Genomic DNA, 16,692 nt, shown 5'->3' with positions numbered 1-16,692 from the left:
CTTTTCCTTTGTCATCTAAATTTCTTGAAAAACATTGCATTCGGCCACCTGGATTTGTCGATATGTCATTTTCCTGGTTTACGAGACGATGACAACGAATGCAGAGAAAATAGAGAGACCCATTTTTTTTTTTTTTTTCCAGAGAACATCTTTACCCTAGATGGAAGCAAATGTAGCGGGGGAAGCGCGGCGTGTTTAGCTGCACCCACTCTGAGTGGTTATTATAAGCATACCATGTAATAAGAGAGAAATCATGATAATGCGCGCGAAATGCACACTGCTGATTCACCCCCTACCAAATCGCCATCGCTTGCCTCGCTTTCGCTAGATTTGTTTATAAACTCTGCTCAGAGATGGCGCGAAAATCGGTCCTTGCCGTGTTGCTTCCGCGAAAAGCAGTTTCCTTCCAGCGTTTGTTTCCCCTCTAACGCTGCCGTGATTGTTCATCGGCTCATCCATCTATTGCGAATCAAGAGGCAAACAGCTGCGGCTACCTTGGTTATCTTTCTAGCGCTTGCCTACAGTGAGGCGCACTCGGCGAGCCTGGCGCCGACATGGCTCTGCGGAGTGTCTCACATCGCAAAACTCCGGGCACTTCGTGGTTGCGCGAGGTGTCCCATCGCGTTCGTGTCGTCGCTGCGGCGCAGTGACCTTAGAACCATCAGCTGAGAGCGCCCATCCCACCACGGGCGTCAACCGGACCCGACGATGCCGTCGTACTGCATCGACGTCGTGGACGAAACCAATGTCGGGATTGCGGTGGTGTTGACGACCGGTGACCACTCGCCGCCTGTCGCTCTCAGCAGCCGTCAGCGGCGGCTATGAAAGGCACCGCTGGAACCCGCTGCTGCTGTTTAAACCGAGGACTAGGCTCGTGAGAAGCAAATTAGGAAAAAAAAAACAAATTGTCACGGGGCGTGTGTGCGTCACCTTACTGCCAATACGATGGTGTCCATAATCAAGAATCAGATTCTCAAGCACCTTTCCAAGTGAGTACGCAATATCCCTTGCAAATGTGATCGCCCACAGGCTTGCATGAAAATGTTGCTGCTGCTCGCGCATTCACTGAGAGCAGTGTGGTGCGAAAGCTGAACGAAACTAATTGTGTTCAGTGTCACTGCGACGTCTCTTCGCCGCGTCAGGAAAATAGGAATTGGAATCAAATCACATTTGCGAGCGACTCCTGAAGTGTTTCGGAGTGTTTCACAACAGCCCTCGCAGATTCACTGTTTCTGTTGTATAACATAGCAACCTTGCGAGAAGTAACGCGATGCTGCCGGAGAAGATAATAGGTGTTGCCGAAAAAGGAACGCTATAAACTGTTGATTCTTTTGAATCGAAACTAGTCGAAGTATACGGAAATTGTGAAAGCCTTAGCCCCCCCCCCCCCCCCTCTGTCTTACGCCATTCGAAAGTAACTCGTGGCACACGAAAGTAACTCCGCTTGTCTGTACATGATACGTGTACTGTTATTGTTCTTCCTTCGATCACTCACGGGCACTAACGATATGCGACCAGCTGCTTCAGACGTAAAGGGGCAGGTTGTGTCTGTGCTGGCATGGCGTGTGCGTTGGTTCATTTCATTTGAATCGTGTGATAACCGATGCGGCGCGCAACAGGGCACTTTGAGTGCGCTGTTATGAAACCGAAAGCTCGCGCTGTCCTCGTACAACTCTCCGGGCGTGCGCCCAGCTTGCGCGAATGTGTCCACGCAGTTGTGTTGCACCTTTCGCTTTGACTCGGCGACACGCTTCATGGGTTTTGAAGAAACTGGGTCACTGCTTTCCAGAGAGCCGAGGAAAGACAAACGAAATAGCCGCCGGCTACGAGTTCGGTCGTATTCTACTTTGACAGTCTTACGGACTTTTTGGTTAGGTGGGATATCAAAGCTACGAAATGTATGTTGACAGTTGCGAGAATCGAGTTGGAAGCTTTCTGCTTGTGCAAGGCAGTGTCTGCATAAGAAGCCGTTGAAAAAAAGTGATTCAACAGATGTTTTAGACATCTTTCCTAATCATTTGTTGGGTTGTTGTTTACCTTAATTGTGTAAACAGTGTAGTGGGGGGAGTTGGGGCATGTGCTCTGTTTATGTTTGCTGCTCTTCCCACTCTTTACTTTTCCAGGTTTGTTGATATGTTTAGGCAATGAGGAACATCTGGAACGGTACCTCATAGATAAATTTCTTGCAACGAATTGCGCTCTTTTTGTATCACGCTTTCTATGCTTCCTCGTCCTGTATTAGTCATTTGAGCTTTTTCAATAGATGTCACAGATTAGGCATTTGTTTACATTTCAAAAAGCGCACAGCAGGAAAGTTCAGTTTTAATTTGTACTGTTTCATAACTTGTGTGTGTGATGTGGCAAACAGTGGAGGAATAGTGCATTCTTTTACAGTTCAGTCAATTTTGATTCATTCTACTTAATAGCATGAAGGAATGAAAAACTATATTTTTAAGGCTGGATCAGTATGAACTGGTTACCAGCTACTTACAAGGCGATGTGCAGTAGACTTCTATTTTTCCCGCAATCATTCCAGGAAGCATTTTCCTTTGTAAATATCTTTAATTTGTTGGAAAAGGTAGTGATCATTCAGTTCAATATTGGAAGCATTGAAAAATCACCATCTCATCACCGTGTTAGGTTGTGTGGGGCCTTATATGAAATGTCTGGGCATTTGCACTAGCATACCTTTCCTATGGACACTTGTGAATGTTTGCTCATGGCAGTGTTAAACAGTGCAATCCTGCTGCTTACAAATGAATGCTTGAACATTCTTTTAGCAGTTATCTCGCAGATTGTGGCAGCACCAAGTAAACTTTTTTCTCCAAAGGCATGCAGTCACTTGAACATTTATATTCATTACCCTCGAGGTTTTCATGTTGCATAAAGTTGGCGCACATGAACAAAATATCAAGGCACGGGTTGTAAAAAAATAAGGAAACAAGGCATCATAGTGGTTGCATGGCTGGATAGAATTGACTAATTTGTCATAGAAATAAAAAGAAATAAATGCAAAAATGGAAAAAAAAAGTGTTAGGTTTAGTTGAGAAACAAAGGTAGACAGGGGACAGCTGAAGATGTGTTTCAAAGTAGATACTGAGGAATTGTGGTGAATGGAGCTTGCATATATATTACTGTCCTCTGTAAGCTAGAAATGGGATGTTCATGATGGGGAATGTTTGTTAGAAACTGTGGCAAGCAGTCCCTTTTGTTGCTAGAGTGAAGAGCAAGCCTTTAAGAGGCGAACTGTGAAATACCCTATCTTGGAGCCATTTGTGGACACTCCTCGTTTGTGCCTCTTATCAACTGCACATTTCTCACAACAGCTCGTTGTATTAACTGAGTCGTAAAAAGTGTTGTAGTCATTTCAAGTGGTAATATTTATTCTATCGGAATTTTTTTTCAAATTTTGTTTCGTGCACACATGTGCACCTAGGAAAGCAAAAATGTTTGTTTCGACATGCACTGGAAAACACCGTTAAATCTACACAGTGTAAGAACTGTAAGTTCATTTCTTGAGATCCAAAAAGCAGTTTGCGCATTCTTTTCTCCTATTGTGCGTTGTATGCGAACACTCAATCATGCTACCAGTCAAGCTACGCTCGACAATATTGTAAACACCACACAAGAAGAAAGCAAATTGGTTGTGGTAGGTGTTTTTGTCTTTAACACTTATCTATACTTTTTGCTCAAAGTGTAGTGTATATACAACAATAGAAAATGAAGTTCGATATAAAAACAATTTGTTTCTAGTAAGCGGTAGTACCCACAACTTTTGTGCACCACATGTATAGCGTGGAATTTTCAAATTTGGTTTCTACCGGCAACAATTTGGTTTTTCTTTTACGCTTTTGTTTCCTCTATTTCATAATCTTTATACCTTGAATGAAAAAAAAAAACTGCAATACTGTGCATTCCTCGGCTTCATCTTTCGTACCCCTGATATAGCCAGTTTGGCATTTTGAGGTTTCTTTTTTTTTTTGCAATGCTATGACCTAATATATCTGCATTTCTCCAAAACATGGGCATGTTACTGAAACTACCATGGGATTTTGGGACAGACAAATGACCATTCTTGACGAGGGTTAAATGAACTATTATATTTCTGTTGGCTTCTTAGGCACACAATGCTGTTCACAAACTGGGTGATCTGATTTTTTACGTTACTGTTGAAAAAAAAGGCAAGGGAACAGTCGAGTGGTTCATTGTTTCAGATGCGACCATAAGAAACCAAATAACAGATAAAGAATACACTGTTATCAATTCGGCTGTTATAGTTCCTTGTTGAAGTGTGGCGGTGCTGTCAGGGACAAGGTGTTGGAATGAAATGTTTTTTGTTATGGTTTTAGTTTTATCTCAGCGCAGGATTTTCTGTTGTGTTTCTGTTCCTTAATGAAAAAAGAGTTTAGGCATGGTTTACAACATTATTTATCTGTATGCCAAAATTTGAAATTGGAGTAACACTAAAAGATTCGATTTGTTAAACAGTTTTATTTGTGCTCCTCTCAAGAGAGTGGAACAGAGGTAAGACATATTATCACGTTATTATGAGAAGCATTATTTACTGTACCACGAATTCCTACAAATCAGCGCCAACCAGTGTGCTTCCATGCTATTGTAGATTTCGTCGTTGAAAAGAATTAGGAACTTTTGAGCGGGCTGAATGCCTTGTGTCAAGAGGATGAGCATGTTCTCAGAAGCAGCCGGCTATTGAGTGTACCTATTATATGGAAGACCTCTTTTCATAAAAAACAAACTTTCACACCGAGAATGAAAGCCCTTTTCATGCTGGCCTGAGTCGCAGCCACACGAAAGTCTCCTTTCGATCTGTGGTTGTCACTGTTTTCGTTTATTGCGCAATTTTAGCACATCTTCACTTTGGGATTCATGCCTGAGATGCAAACCAGTACAATACTCTGAGATGTGCATTATTTATCACATTGCATAACCTCAGTGCCAACCACGGACCCGAGCTAATGGGGGAGTTTTGGCTCCCTCCCACGCCTAGCCGTACGTGGCTCAGCCGTGTCCGGGGAAAAGGGGATACTGGGGTTGAGCCGACGCCTGGTGATTGGACCTTTAAGGCCCCCCGGCAGAGGCAACACACCCCTTTAGCCCCAGCTTCACGTAGACGGCACCCCTGGGCTGACCCACCCAGGGGAAATTGGCAGTCACCTTTTCCTATCTCTCTCCCCTACAACTTCATCTTTATCTCTCACTTTTAGTCTGTCCTGTCTATTTCTCTCTTCTGTTTACTTCCAATTTTCCTGGTGGCAAGGGTTAACCTTGTGTAGTTACTCAACCTTGAGTAGTTATATTTGGTTATAGTGGCAATGTACGGCTGGCGTCTGCAGCCTTATGCTATTAAGTGCTTCAGCGTCCCCTGGTTGGACTCCATGGTGGGTGGTCGCCATTGCTGCCGAAAAAAAGTACACTACTATGGGAGCACCTGCATTTCCCCGTCTCCTAGATCATCTTCTGCTTAAGAGGGGACGCACCGATGAAATATCAGTTTTCAGTCAACCCAGACAATGCTTTCCAAAATTACATGTTGTGCCCAGCGAAAATCCAACAAAACAAGCCATGGCCATATCTCCATTTCTTTTTGCCAAATCTCTGACTGAGGTCTTTGGCCCAGGATACAAGGTTACAAAGACGGCTAGCGGAGACCTTCTCCTTGAGCTGCCTGAAAAACATCACTATGAAAAACTTGGCAGTCTCGTAGCATTTGGTAATATCCCAGTATCTGTTTCACCTCATAGATCAATGAACACCTCACGCGGAGTTGTTTGAGAAGCAGACCTTCTTGAAATGTCTGAACAGGAACTGCTTGAAGAGTGGAAAGAGCAAAATGTCACGGATGTGAAACGAATCGGCATCAGACGCGACAACAAAGAAATACCTACCGAACATTTATACTCACTTTCGCATCTAGCACATTGCCTTCATCTATAGACACAGGCTACATCAAACTCTCGGTCCGTCCCTACATTCCCAATCCAAGGCGGTGTTATAAATGTCAACGATTTGGTCATGGCTCGCAGAACTGCCGGGGTCAGGAAACTTGTGCAAGATGTGGTAGCCACGGCCACCCTTCTGATAACTGTGTTACTACGCCTCACTGCGTGAATTGTGACGGGGAACACGCCACGTATTCGTGTTCATGTCCTAACTGGAAGAAAGAAAAAGAAATAATCACTCTTAAAATCAAGGAAAATATATCATTCAAGGAAGCCCGGAAGAGGGTCTCTCCTTTCTACAACACACCTTACGCTGATGCGGCGCGTAGAGGGGGCAGCGTAGCACCAGCCCTCGCCACTCCTTTGGCCCGCACATACCGAGCCGGCGGCTGTGCCACCTGCCCCCAAGGTGGCCGTAGTCCAGGCTACACTGCCTACTCCCAAACAGAGACCGGAGACTCCAGAATCCTCAGGTCTCAAGGCCTCACTTCACTAGGCGAGGCCTAAAATCCGAACCACCAGCTAGCAAGTGCGGGCATTCAGTGCCTCTGAGGAGGCAATGGATACAACAGTACCCTTGGTACCGAAAGAGCGGCGCGGCTCCTTGGAGCGCGCCAAGAAAAATAAAAAAACCAATAACGGGGCCGGACGACCGTCCTGCCACCTGAATTAACAAGCTCACTCTAACACAGGATACTCTCTGTACACACAGCAGCATCTCTTCTTTTAATATGCAGACAGAAATATTACAGTGGAACATCCGAGGCCTTCTTCGAAACCTTGATGACTTACAAGAACCCCTCCATGAACACAATCCTACCTAGAGTCCTGTGTGTACAAGAGACACACTTAAAACGAACAAACACAAACTTTTTACGTACCGTAAAAACCCGCATATAGCTCGGACCCGCATATAGTCCGGGGTGTAATTCGGGGATAGCAAACGTGAGAAAAAAAGTTTTCACCCGAATATAGTCCGAGGAAAATGGAAAAAATGCATTTATTGACATTTCATTCATCCTCGTCGTCGGACGCACTCTCTTCCGAAGCTCCCTTGTCGGAAATGTTCTCCCACAGCACATCATCCTCAGTGCCATCAAGCGCGTTGGAGATGGAGCACTTTTTGAAGGCGCGGCAAACGAGCGCCTCTGGAATGCAGGCCCAAGCCTCGACTATCCACGAGCAGAGCATCGCTGGCGAGGCCCGTTTCAGCCGTCCGGCAGGGGTCACTTCTGGTTCTCCGGACCTCATCCACTCCACGTACAGGCGCTTGACATGGTCCTTAAATGGCTTATTAAGGCACACATCAAGCGGCTGCAGCTGTGATGTCATCCCTCCCGGGATGACGACGAGCTCGGTGCGGGAGTCGCGCAGCAGTCGCTTTACGGAGTCGGCCAGGTGACACCGAAACGCGTCGAGCACAAGCATCGAAGGGAGCCCCAGCAGTGCTCCGGGCCGTCGACACCACACGGACTTTATCCAGTCAAGGACTAACGATTCGTCCATCCACCCCTTGTCCTGGCAGCGGACGACGACATTTTTCGGGAACTTCTCCCCCTTCGGCAGCGTCTTTCGTTTGAACACCACGTAGGGTGGCAGCTTGCGACCGTCAGCCGTGCAGGATAACATTACAGTCACCCGCGTTTTTTCGTTTCCAGTCGACCGCACGATAACTTGCCTGGAGCCTTTTTGATGCACCGTCAGCGCCGAGGGCATATCCAGGTAGACCGGCGTCTGATCCGCGTTGCCGATCTGGCCCAGCTGAAAGGGGACTGCCTTTCGCAACACAATTATGTACCTTTGAAAAGCCACGAGGTGCTCTTCGTAGCTCTCTGGTAGCTTCTGGGAGATCGACGTACGCCGACGTAGGGAGAACCCAGCGCGGCGCATGAAGCGAGACACCCAATGCTTGCTCGCTTTGAAATCCTCCGGCTGAATGCCTTTGTCTCGAGCGATCTCCCTTGCCTTCGCTTGTAGCAGCTCGATGTTGACAGCGAGATGTGCAGCTCGCTGCTCCCGCACAAAGTCTGTGAGTTCTCGTTCCACGTCAGGAAATGCTCCATTTTTTGGTCCGCGGAAACTTTTTCGCTGGCCGCTGCATGCAAAGAGGGCTTCCTTCTGCTTCCGCCAACCGCGAATGCTCCGCTCGTTGACTCCGAACTGCCGCTCCGCGGCACAGTTGCCGATGGTTTCGGCAGCAGCGATAACTTTTCTTTTAAAAGCAGCAGAGTACTGCCTGCGCGGTCCTGACATGGCGTAAAATCACAGGAGCAAAATCGAGGCCGTCATTATGGGCACCAAGTTGAAGCAAAGGCCACTGACCAACTGACCAGTTAAGACTAACGCCGCTAACACTACCTAGCGCAGAAGCGCGCAGACAGCTGATGATGATGATAGCACCGCGCTATGCCGAAACCGAAACTGAATTTGGGCCGAAAATTCTTGGGACCCGCATATAGTACGGGGCCGAAATTTCGCACCCTAAAATCTAGAAAAAAACCCCGGGCTATACGCGGGTTTTTACGGTAACTACGTAATCTTCCGAAAGGATAGAGTTGATGCCATGCCACCATCCGGTGGTGTAGCGGTTATAGTTAGTCAAGGTATAGCATGTACACAATTACCCCTTCGAACTTCCCTCGAGGTGGTGGCTGTCGGAGCAGTTATTCTAAACAAACTTGTCACTGTCTGCTCTTTGTACCTACCTTCGCACCACCGTCTTGAAAAACTTCAATTCCAGTCTTTAATAGACGAACTACCTGAACCTTATCTGGTCCTTGGGGACCTGAACGCACATAATGGTCTGTGAGGTGACTCTCGCTGTGATGCACGAGGTCGTCTCATTGAACAATTCCTCATTTTATCAGGTGCTTGTCTGTTGAATAGGAAAGAGGCAACATTCTATAACCTTGCCAACAAATTTTACTCTTCCATAGACCTCAGTATCGCATCTCCTTCACTTGTACCATTACTTCAGTGGAAAGTCATAAATAATCCATACGGAAGTGACCATTTTCCTTTAGTTTTGAGTACACCAATAATATATGAATGTCCTCCACATGTTCCCAAATGGCTGGTAAACAAAGCCGACTGGGAACAATTTCAAAAGATTACTCACTTGAGTTGGACTGACATATGCGGATTAGGCATAGATGAAGCTCTGCAGTACTTTACGGCTTTTCTTACTGTCGCAGCAGCCAAGTACATTCCACAAACATCTGGACTGCCCGGCAAACGACACGTCCCGTGGTAGAACACTGAGTGTCAGAATCCGCGAAAGGAACTGAACAGGGCATGGAGGTTGCTGCGTAACTCGCAGACAGCGGAAAATCTTGAGAGCTTTAAGAAAATAAAATCTAGAGGCAGGAGAACGCGTCGGCAGGCCAGAAGAGAAAGCTGGCACAAGTTTTTATCAGGGATAAATTCATATACATAAGAGGCTAAAGTCTGGAACATGGTTCGTAGGGTAGCAGGAAGACAAGTACACTCACTCCCACTCGTAAACACACAAGGTGGCAGCCTGGAAGATCAGGCGAACTCCCTCGGTGCACACTTCGAACAGGTGTCCAGCTCGTCCCACTATACTGACACTTTCCAAAAATACCGAACAAGAATAGAAAAGCAGAAACTCGAACACAAATGCACTAGATACGAGGCATATAACCAAGCTTTCAGTCTAGCTGAGCTCCGAACATCTCTAAACTCCTGCCGTACTTCTGCCCCAGGTTCTGACCGTGTGGTGTATGAAATGTTAAAAAAACCTACCAATTGAAACACTAAAAACCTTACTTTGTTTGTACAATGCTATCTAGTTTTCTGGCACTATCCCTACCTCCTGGAAAGAGGCTATTATTATTCCCATTTTGAAAGAGGGCAAGGACCCTTCTTTAGCTTCGAGTTATAGGCCTATTGCACTTACAAGCTGCTTGTGCAATGTCTTCAAAAAAATGATAAACTGCCGACTTGTACATGTCCTTGAAAAAAACAATTTGCTCGACCCGTTTCAGTGCGGGTTTTGAGAGAGTAGATCCATTACAGACCACCTTGTTCGTATCGAGGCACAGATCAGAGACGCCTTTGTCCATAAACAATATTTTCCCTCTGTGTTTCTCGATATCGAAAAGGGTTATGATACAACATGGTGTTTTGGAATTCTAAGAGACCTGTCCGACCTTGGTGTGCGCGGAAGAATGTTTCACATAATCGAAAGTTACCTGTCAAATCGGACATTGCGTGTCCGAGTGGGCACGGTTCTTTCCCAAACATTTGTCCAGGAAACAGGCGTGCCACAAGGTGGTGTACTTAGCTACACACTTTTTCTCATCAAAATGAATTCCTTGCGCTTGTTCATCCCTCGCAATATATTTTATTGTACATATGTCCATGACGTCCAGCTTGGCTTTAGATCTTGCAATCTGGCAATGTGTGAGCGGCAGGTTCAGTTAGGTTAAACAAGGTCTCCAAATGGGCAGAGAAAAATGGATTCCGACTGAACCCACAAAAAAGCACATGTGTCTTGTTCTCCCGAAAGAGAGGCATGCACTCAGAACCCGACATTGAACTGAACGGTCAGCGTCTGTCTGTTAATGCGGAGCATAAATTCTTAGGCTTAATCTTGGACAACAGGTTGACCTTCGTACCGCAGATCAAGTACTTAAAAACAAAATGTTTAAAAGTCATGAATGTTTTAAAAGTGTTGTCACGTACTACGTGGGGTAGTGACAGGCAATGTCTCATGAATCTGTATAGAAGCCTCATTCGCACCCGCTTAGATTATGGGGCCGTTGTTTATCAGTCTGCGACTCAAAGTGCTTTGAAGATGCTGGACCCCGTGCACCATTTGGGCATCCGCCTTTCTACGGGTGCTTTTCGCACCAGCCCATCTGCAGAGAACTTACAATCCCTTTGTTTATTTCCTTAAGGTGAAAGCAGACAAGAAGCACCCCTCATGCTCTACTATTAATGATTTGTCGAGCTCAATTCTGTCTCAAAACAGACCTTCGATGAGGCAGCCCTTCTCAGTTCGCCTGAAGGGTCTAGCTGAGGAAACTGGAGTGTCACTTGAACACAGTTTAATGGCTCCTGTAGCATACCCGCCACCATGGCAGGGGCAGGCTATAGACTGCGATGTGTCTTTTCTAGAAGTTACAAAACATGCGCCTATTGCTCATATCTGAACATACTTCCTGGAACTTCAACACAAATACAAACGTCCTGAGTTCATTACAGATGCCTCCAAGTCTAACTCCTCTGTGTCCTACGCTGCTATCGGCTCATTCTTTTCGGATGCTGGCCCTCTACATCCAGACACAAGTATCTTCACAGCGTAAGCGTATGCGATACTTGTGGCGGCTAAACACATCAAGCAGTTACAAATACAAAAAGCAGTAATTTATATGGACTGCCTCAGTGTGGTAACGGCTCTACACACTCTTAAAAAATAAAAAAAACCCAGTCCTTGTCTCACTTTACTCCATTTTGTGCACACTCTACACACTCAAACAACATGTTGTAGTGTACTGGGTGCCAGGGCACCGTGAGATCTAAGGCAACGTGAGGGCGGATCAGCTCGCTGCATCTGTCCACAAAAGCACTGCTTCTACACCCATATCAATCCCGGCCCTTGATCTTAAGCCGTCTCTCAAACGAAACCTCGGGGACTACTGGCAGAGCAAGTGGGATAGACACAAAAAATAAGCTACACATTATTAAGCCACACCTTAATCATTGGCTGCCAGTATCAAAATCGCGTCATACAGAGGTAATACTAACGAGGCTCAGGACAGGACGCACATACACGACACACACATATCTTTTGTCCAGTGGCGATCCATAATTGTGTGACAGATCTGGTGAAGCATTAACAGTCCTTCACATGTTAATCCAGTGCAAACACTTAGAAACTCTAAAAAAACAACATTTTCCATTACCCTACCGACAACATATGCTTTTACACTCTGCAATGTTCGTCGGTAGGGAACCGCTTTTTAGCCATAAATTATTGTTAGCGTTTTTAAAAGAAATTCATAGTTTTCATATCATATACCCGGGCATTCCGTAGCACGACCTCTCCAGAGAGGTTTTTGCTGCGGTGGCTACACAAGAAAGCATTTGCCTCACGTCCCTTGGACGCAAGGGTGTGAATGAGTGAGGCACTTGTGCTAATGCCATACATGTCCACCATCGTTTTTTGTCACCAACTTTTGTCACCCATTCATACCACACTCACTTTTCACGGCATGGTCATGATTTTAATACTTGTATGTTTTTAGCCGCCTTACCACGAGGAATTTTATGGCCCTTTTACAGCCGCTTATCACAATCATTGTCCATATTTTTTAGTAAGATGAAGTGGCGCTCTTTGGCCGTGAAATGGCCCTTGCGCCACAAAACATCAAACATCATCATCATCACCTCAGTGCCAAGTTTTTTCATGAAATGAAAAACGATTAAAAAAAATTTGCTTTCATTCCAAAACGAAATGATTTATCATGTTTCGGTTGGGGTAATCATTCCGGTCAAAAATATAATTTTTTAGTTTTCTGTTTTAGTTCTGTTGTGATATGGTGGTCGGGGCGGTTGTTGGTCGGGGGTTGAAGAAAACTCGCAGGAACTTTTGTTCTCCTTCATGTACTTCCACAATTTGCACAGTTCAGAAGATGCAATAACTACTGTCTAACCAAATTTACTTGAAGTAGGGTGAAATGGTTGGAGGATGATCAGGTGAGTACTTCGATCATTTATTCACCTAGTTTTGCCAGATCATGATGTATAAAACATTGAGAAAACCTTTCAGAAGCTGCTATATGAGTATTCAAAGTACTTATGCCAGCAGATTTAGGTGCTGTTCTGATGAATAAAGTACAATGTCTTGGGTGCAAAACTTTGTATTGAAGAAATTGAGTTGTGTAGTTTACGCTAGAGTCAAACATGATGCCTATGTAATCATGACGCCAATGCATTGTCTTGGTGCCGTTCTCTACTATTTGGTGAAGTTCAGTGTTATCTAACTTAATGAGTAGCTGGTATTTTGCTGCAAGTTTCTTTGCGGAATTTTTATGGTTTTTCCTACATGCCATGGTGGCTTGCTGTAATAATTAAATACTATATTTCAGTGATAAAGGTAGCTGGCTGCAGGCTGAAAATAGCTTTTTTTTTAAACAGGTGCTGTTGCATCCCACTGGCTTTTTGCAAGAATTTTATCGATGAAAATCTATAGGAAATATACATAATTTACATTTGAATCTTGTTGTGAGAGTCCGATGTTTGATGCAATAGTAAGGATATTACACAAAGTGTGACATTGAACATTGTTCTCATGTCTAATATTTAATGTAAGGTAATGCCTTTTCATAAAGAAAGCTGTGGTGAGTAGCTCAGTAGCACACTAGCTAGTTAACATTTAAATATTATGCTTGAAATAAATAACTTAGCGTTACAAATGAAAAGCTCGCTTGCAATAAGCATGACAGAAAACACACTCCTGTGAAACAGTGACAAATATAGTTCAATAACGAATAAAGGCTGGTGTATACAGCTGTACAAAGAGGTAAACCAAAAGTAGTGCGAATAGGTTTCTTGAATGGATATTTCTTTAAACGTGTTCATGCACCTCCATAGTTGCACTGTCTTTAACATAGACTCGGTGTGGTTTTCCTCACTGCTTTCTGTATTTCTGAGCTGTTCAGCAACTACTGTAGACAGATGCGCCTCAGTGGCTGTTTTTTTTTGCCTCTTAGATATTTTGGAGATTCTGTCCTTGGAGGCCTCATTTATGAGATATCTGAGATTGCAAAGGGCATGATATAATTAGGACTACAAAAGAATTATGTATTTTTGTCATTTTATTTTTATGAGGCAGTGTTTACTGTATCGATGCCTTGTTTTAGGTGGGAGCATTGTAGTGGTAGCGTGAACCACTTGCCTGAGCCCTTTAGAATTACGCTGTTTGTTTCGTCAACTGTAGTGCCCAATAGTTCGGGCGCACAAGTCTGAAAATGCAGATTAGCCGTCCAATCTTGCGATACACATTTGCAATTTTAAGCCTCGAATACTGCACAGCATTCCCAAGAGGAAACAGTAGTTTGCAAAAATGGGTACAATTTTTATATCTGGCATTGCAAAACTTTCCACATGGCAGCGTACGTTCAGAAACATGACGCATTGTACACAGTGAAGAATAAGGAGCGTGCATGTTTCAAAAATACTCCGCTATTGTGAAGTCTCCATGAATGCATTTATTAAGGTACTTGTACTGGATAGAAAAGTGCAGGGTCTGGTTCCCAGAAAAAAAAAAAAATGGTTGGAAACTAAGGGGGATAAAAAAAAGACGTTTTTATAAATAAAGGTATTGCTACCTTAAGACTGTTGCTGAAGTTTACAATGCACATGTTCTGCAAGACTGGTTGCAAGCTGAGTGCATTGTTTACAGGAGAAAAGAAAGTTTCTTGCAAATGTCAGTTGGATGAAAAAGTTCTTTGTATATGTGTAGGTGTGCCATTATGAACTCTGAAAGGGTGTCTATTTATTTTTCATGTTAAAGCATGAAATGAAGTACAAAATTGTAAATGTTACATATTTTGTCTTCGTGAAATATCTTCGTATGTGGCGAATGTAGCATTGCATTTAATTCTCTCTATTTACAAAGTAACTGAATACAGCATAGTTTTACTGTGTATATATACATTCAGATAGACTGATATATTACAAGAATATTCATAGTATCCTCCTAGACCTCAGTTAGCCATGCAGTTTGAAGGTACTTATAGTTTTCAATTTTATAACTGTCATGGCCATGGTAATTAGAAACTGGGGCACATGTAATCTGAGTGTACACAATCAAATGTTTTTTTTAATACGGCAGTGTACCATATCAATCTTCTGAGGCTAACTTCAGAGACAGCCTAACTGCCATCATTTTGTGGTGTCTCAACCAGCACCTCTGGTATGACAAGTCAGACGATGGCATCTCTGGTATGACAAGTCAGCTGTATTGAGGCACGCTGAGCAAATGCTTTGTGAATACTATCTACGACACTGGTGTTGGCTATTGACAATAGCAGAGCACAATCAGCTACAGATTGCAGGCCAATGGTTCAATTTGCCCTAAGTTGACGGGTTGGTTTTTTTACTGATGGCATCCGGTAGAGGAAGTGGCATGTTTTGTGGTAGGTAACGAAGAAAAAAGAATGCATTGACCTTTACAGCTATTACACAAATAATAGAAAAACAACAAATTAATTCTGTGTGCAGTTCTAATTTTCGCTTCACGTTTGATGTTATTCAGAGTGGCTACCTTTAAGCTACAGGGCTATAACTGATGGATGAAAAGATAAATTACTTTGATGTATTGTCAAGCAAAACTGTTACAGGCATTGGATTAGGGGTCTTAAACTTGCATCAAGTACCGGACCACAATCGCCAATCTAGTTCAGGAGAGCTTGGACAGCAAAAATTTGGAAATTGAGAAGGTTGGGGTGATGAGCCTGAACAAAGCTAAGCTGAATGTTAAAGGAAAGCTTAACCCACATCTCATATATGGATCATTTCTGACATGTAGTTGATGTGGGGAATGAGAAATATATTCATACCAGTCTGCACAGTCGAAAATAAATAAAATGTAGATTTTAGTATACAGTTCCTCAAGTGTACCCGAACAAAGGGTTATTATTCATGATATGCGAGAATGTGACCACCATTTAGCGATATCATAAACAGCTACACAGTCATAAGAAAAAGTTTAGGAAGATGACTATCATGTGTGAGAGTGGGCCACTAGTGAAAGGTCAGTGGGCCACATGTTTGAGAATCCTGCATTAGGCTATCAAATTAGGTTGCTTAACAGTAGCTTCCTCCGTTGTGATTTTCAAGATGCACCGTTTCTTATGACTTCTGGTTTTGTACATGTGATTTTTCATTCACGTGTGTGCGAAAATGGTTATATGAAATTGTAGCCAGCCTTTCTCTATAAAATCATTAAAGGTGGTTCATACTGAAGGCTGTAGGGTTGGCATTGACAAGCTTAGTGGACAGCTTTAGCATGAGAGAACAAATACTCTAGGCTTTGTGTGTTATAAAGTGTACGTTACAAGGATGAAATTTTATGCAATCAGAAGGGAAATATTTGGGGAGTGTTAGAATTCCAGCAACCCAAAATGCGTATGTTAAACAATGTTTTGCTAGGCCGTTCTAGCAAAACGAAGTATTTGTTTGCCAGATGGCATTGAGAGTTATTTGTTCATTGCAAATCTGAGAAGATTTGAGCTCTTCATATAAATGTGCAAAATGTTAGCCCAGTTAAATGCAATATTTAGGTACGCCCCATGTTTTTATATACTTCGGTGAAAAGCTTTACATTGCTTAAAGCTTACTTGTCATTGTCTGCTGTCCATTTCGCAAATCTTTGTTTGTGCTCAAGCCTTTATGATCCTTATAGACACTCAATGTTCACTGATAGTTTTAGTGATAAACATATGTTATTATGTACATAAAATGAAGCATGTTAGGTGCGCTTCAATATATCTTGGTTCTACAATAGTACCTCTCTTACAGTTTTAGCAGGCATAACATTGAAAGCTAGAGGCTTTTGAAGTTCGTTCAATTTGGTGCTACTATATTTTCCGCGTTGAGTTGAGCCTCGAAAATTATTTTTCAATTTTTTTTTTCAAATTCATGCATTTGTGTTACCAAAAAATGGAAATCAATGTGGGCCTCACATTTAGCATGCTTTCAA

General features: G+C 43.6%; 1 protein-coding gene across 1 annotated transcript in view; it reads left to right on the top strand.

Moving 5' to 3' along the window:
* Nucleotides 1-797: 797 nt before the first annotated feature.
* Nucleotides 798-16,692, top strand: part of LOC119170843 (bridge-like lipid transfer protein family member 3A) — a 124,141-nt gene continuing 108,246 nt past the window's right edge. Inside the window, exon 1 of the mRNA XM_037422113.2 lies at nucleotides 798-989. Within this exon, the coding sequence (XP_037278010.1) occupies nucleotides 946-989 (44 nt within the window). The 5' untranslated portion in view covers nucleotides 798-945. The remainder of the gene's footprint in view (nucleotides 990-16,692) is intronic.

The sequence above is a fragment of the Rhipicephalus microplus genome, chromosome 2 (genome assembly GCF_043290135.1).
Source record: "Rhipicephalus microplus isolate Deutch F79 chromosome 2, USDA_Rmic, whole genome shotgun sequence".
NCBI classification, from domain to species: domain Eukaryota; kingdom Metazoa; phylum Arthropoda; class Arachnida; order Ixodida; family Ixodidae; genus Rhipicephalus; species Rhipicephalus microplus.
The sequence above is the reverse complement of the archived record's forward strand: the minus strand, read 5'-3'. Positions and strand labels throughout refer to the sequence as shown.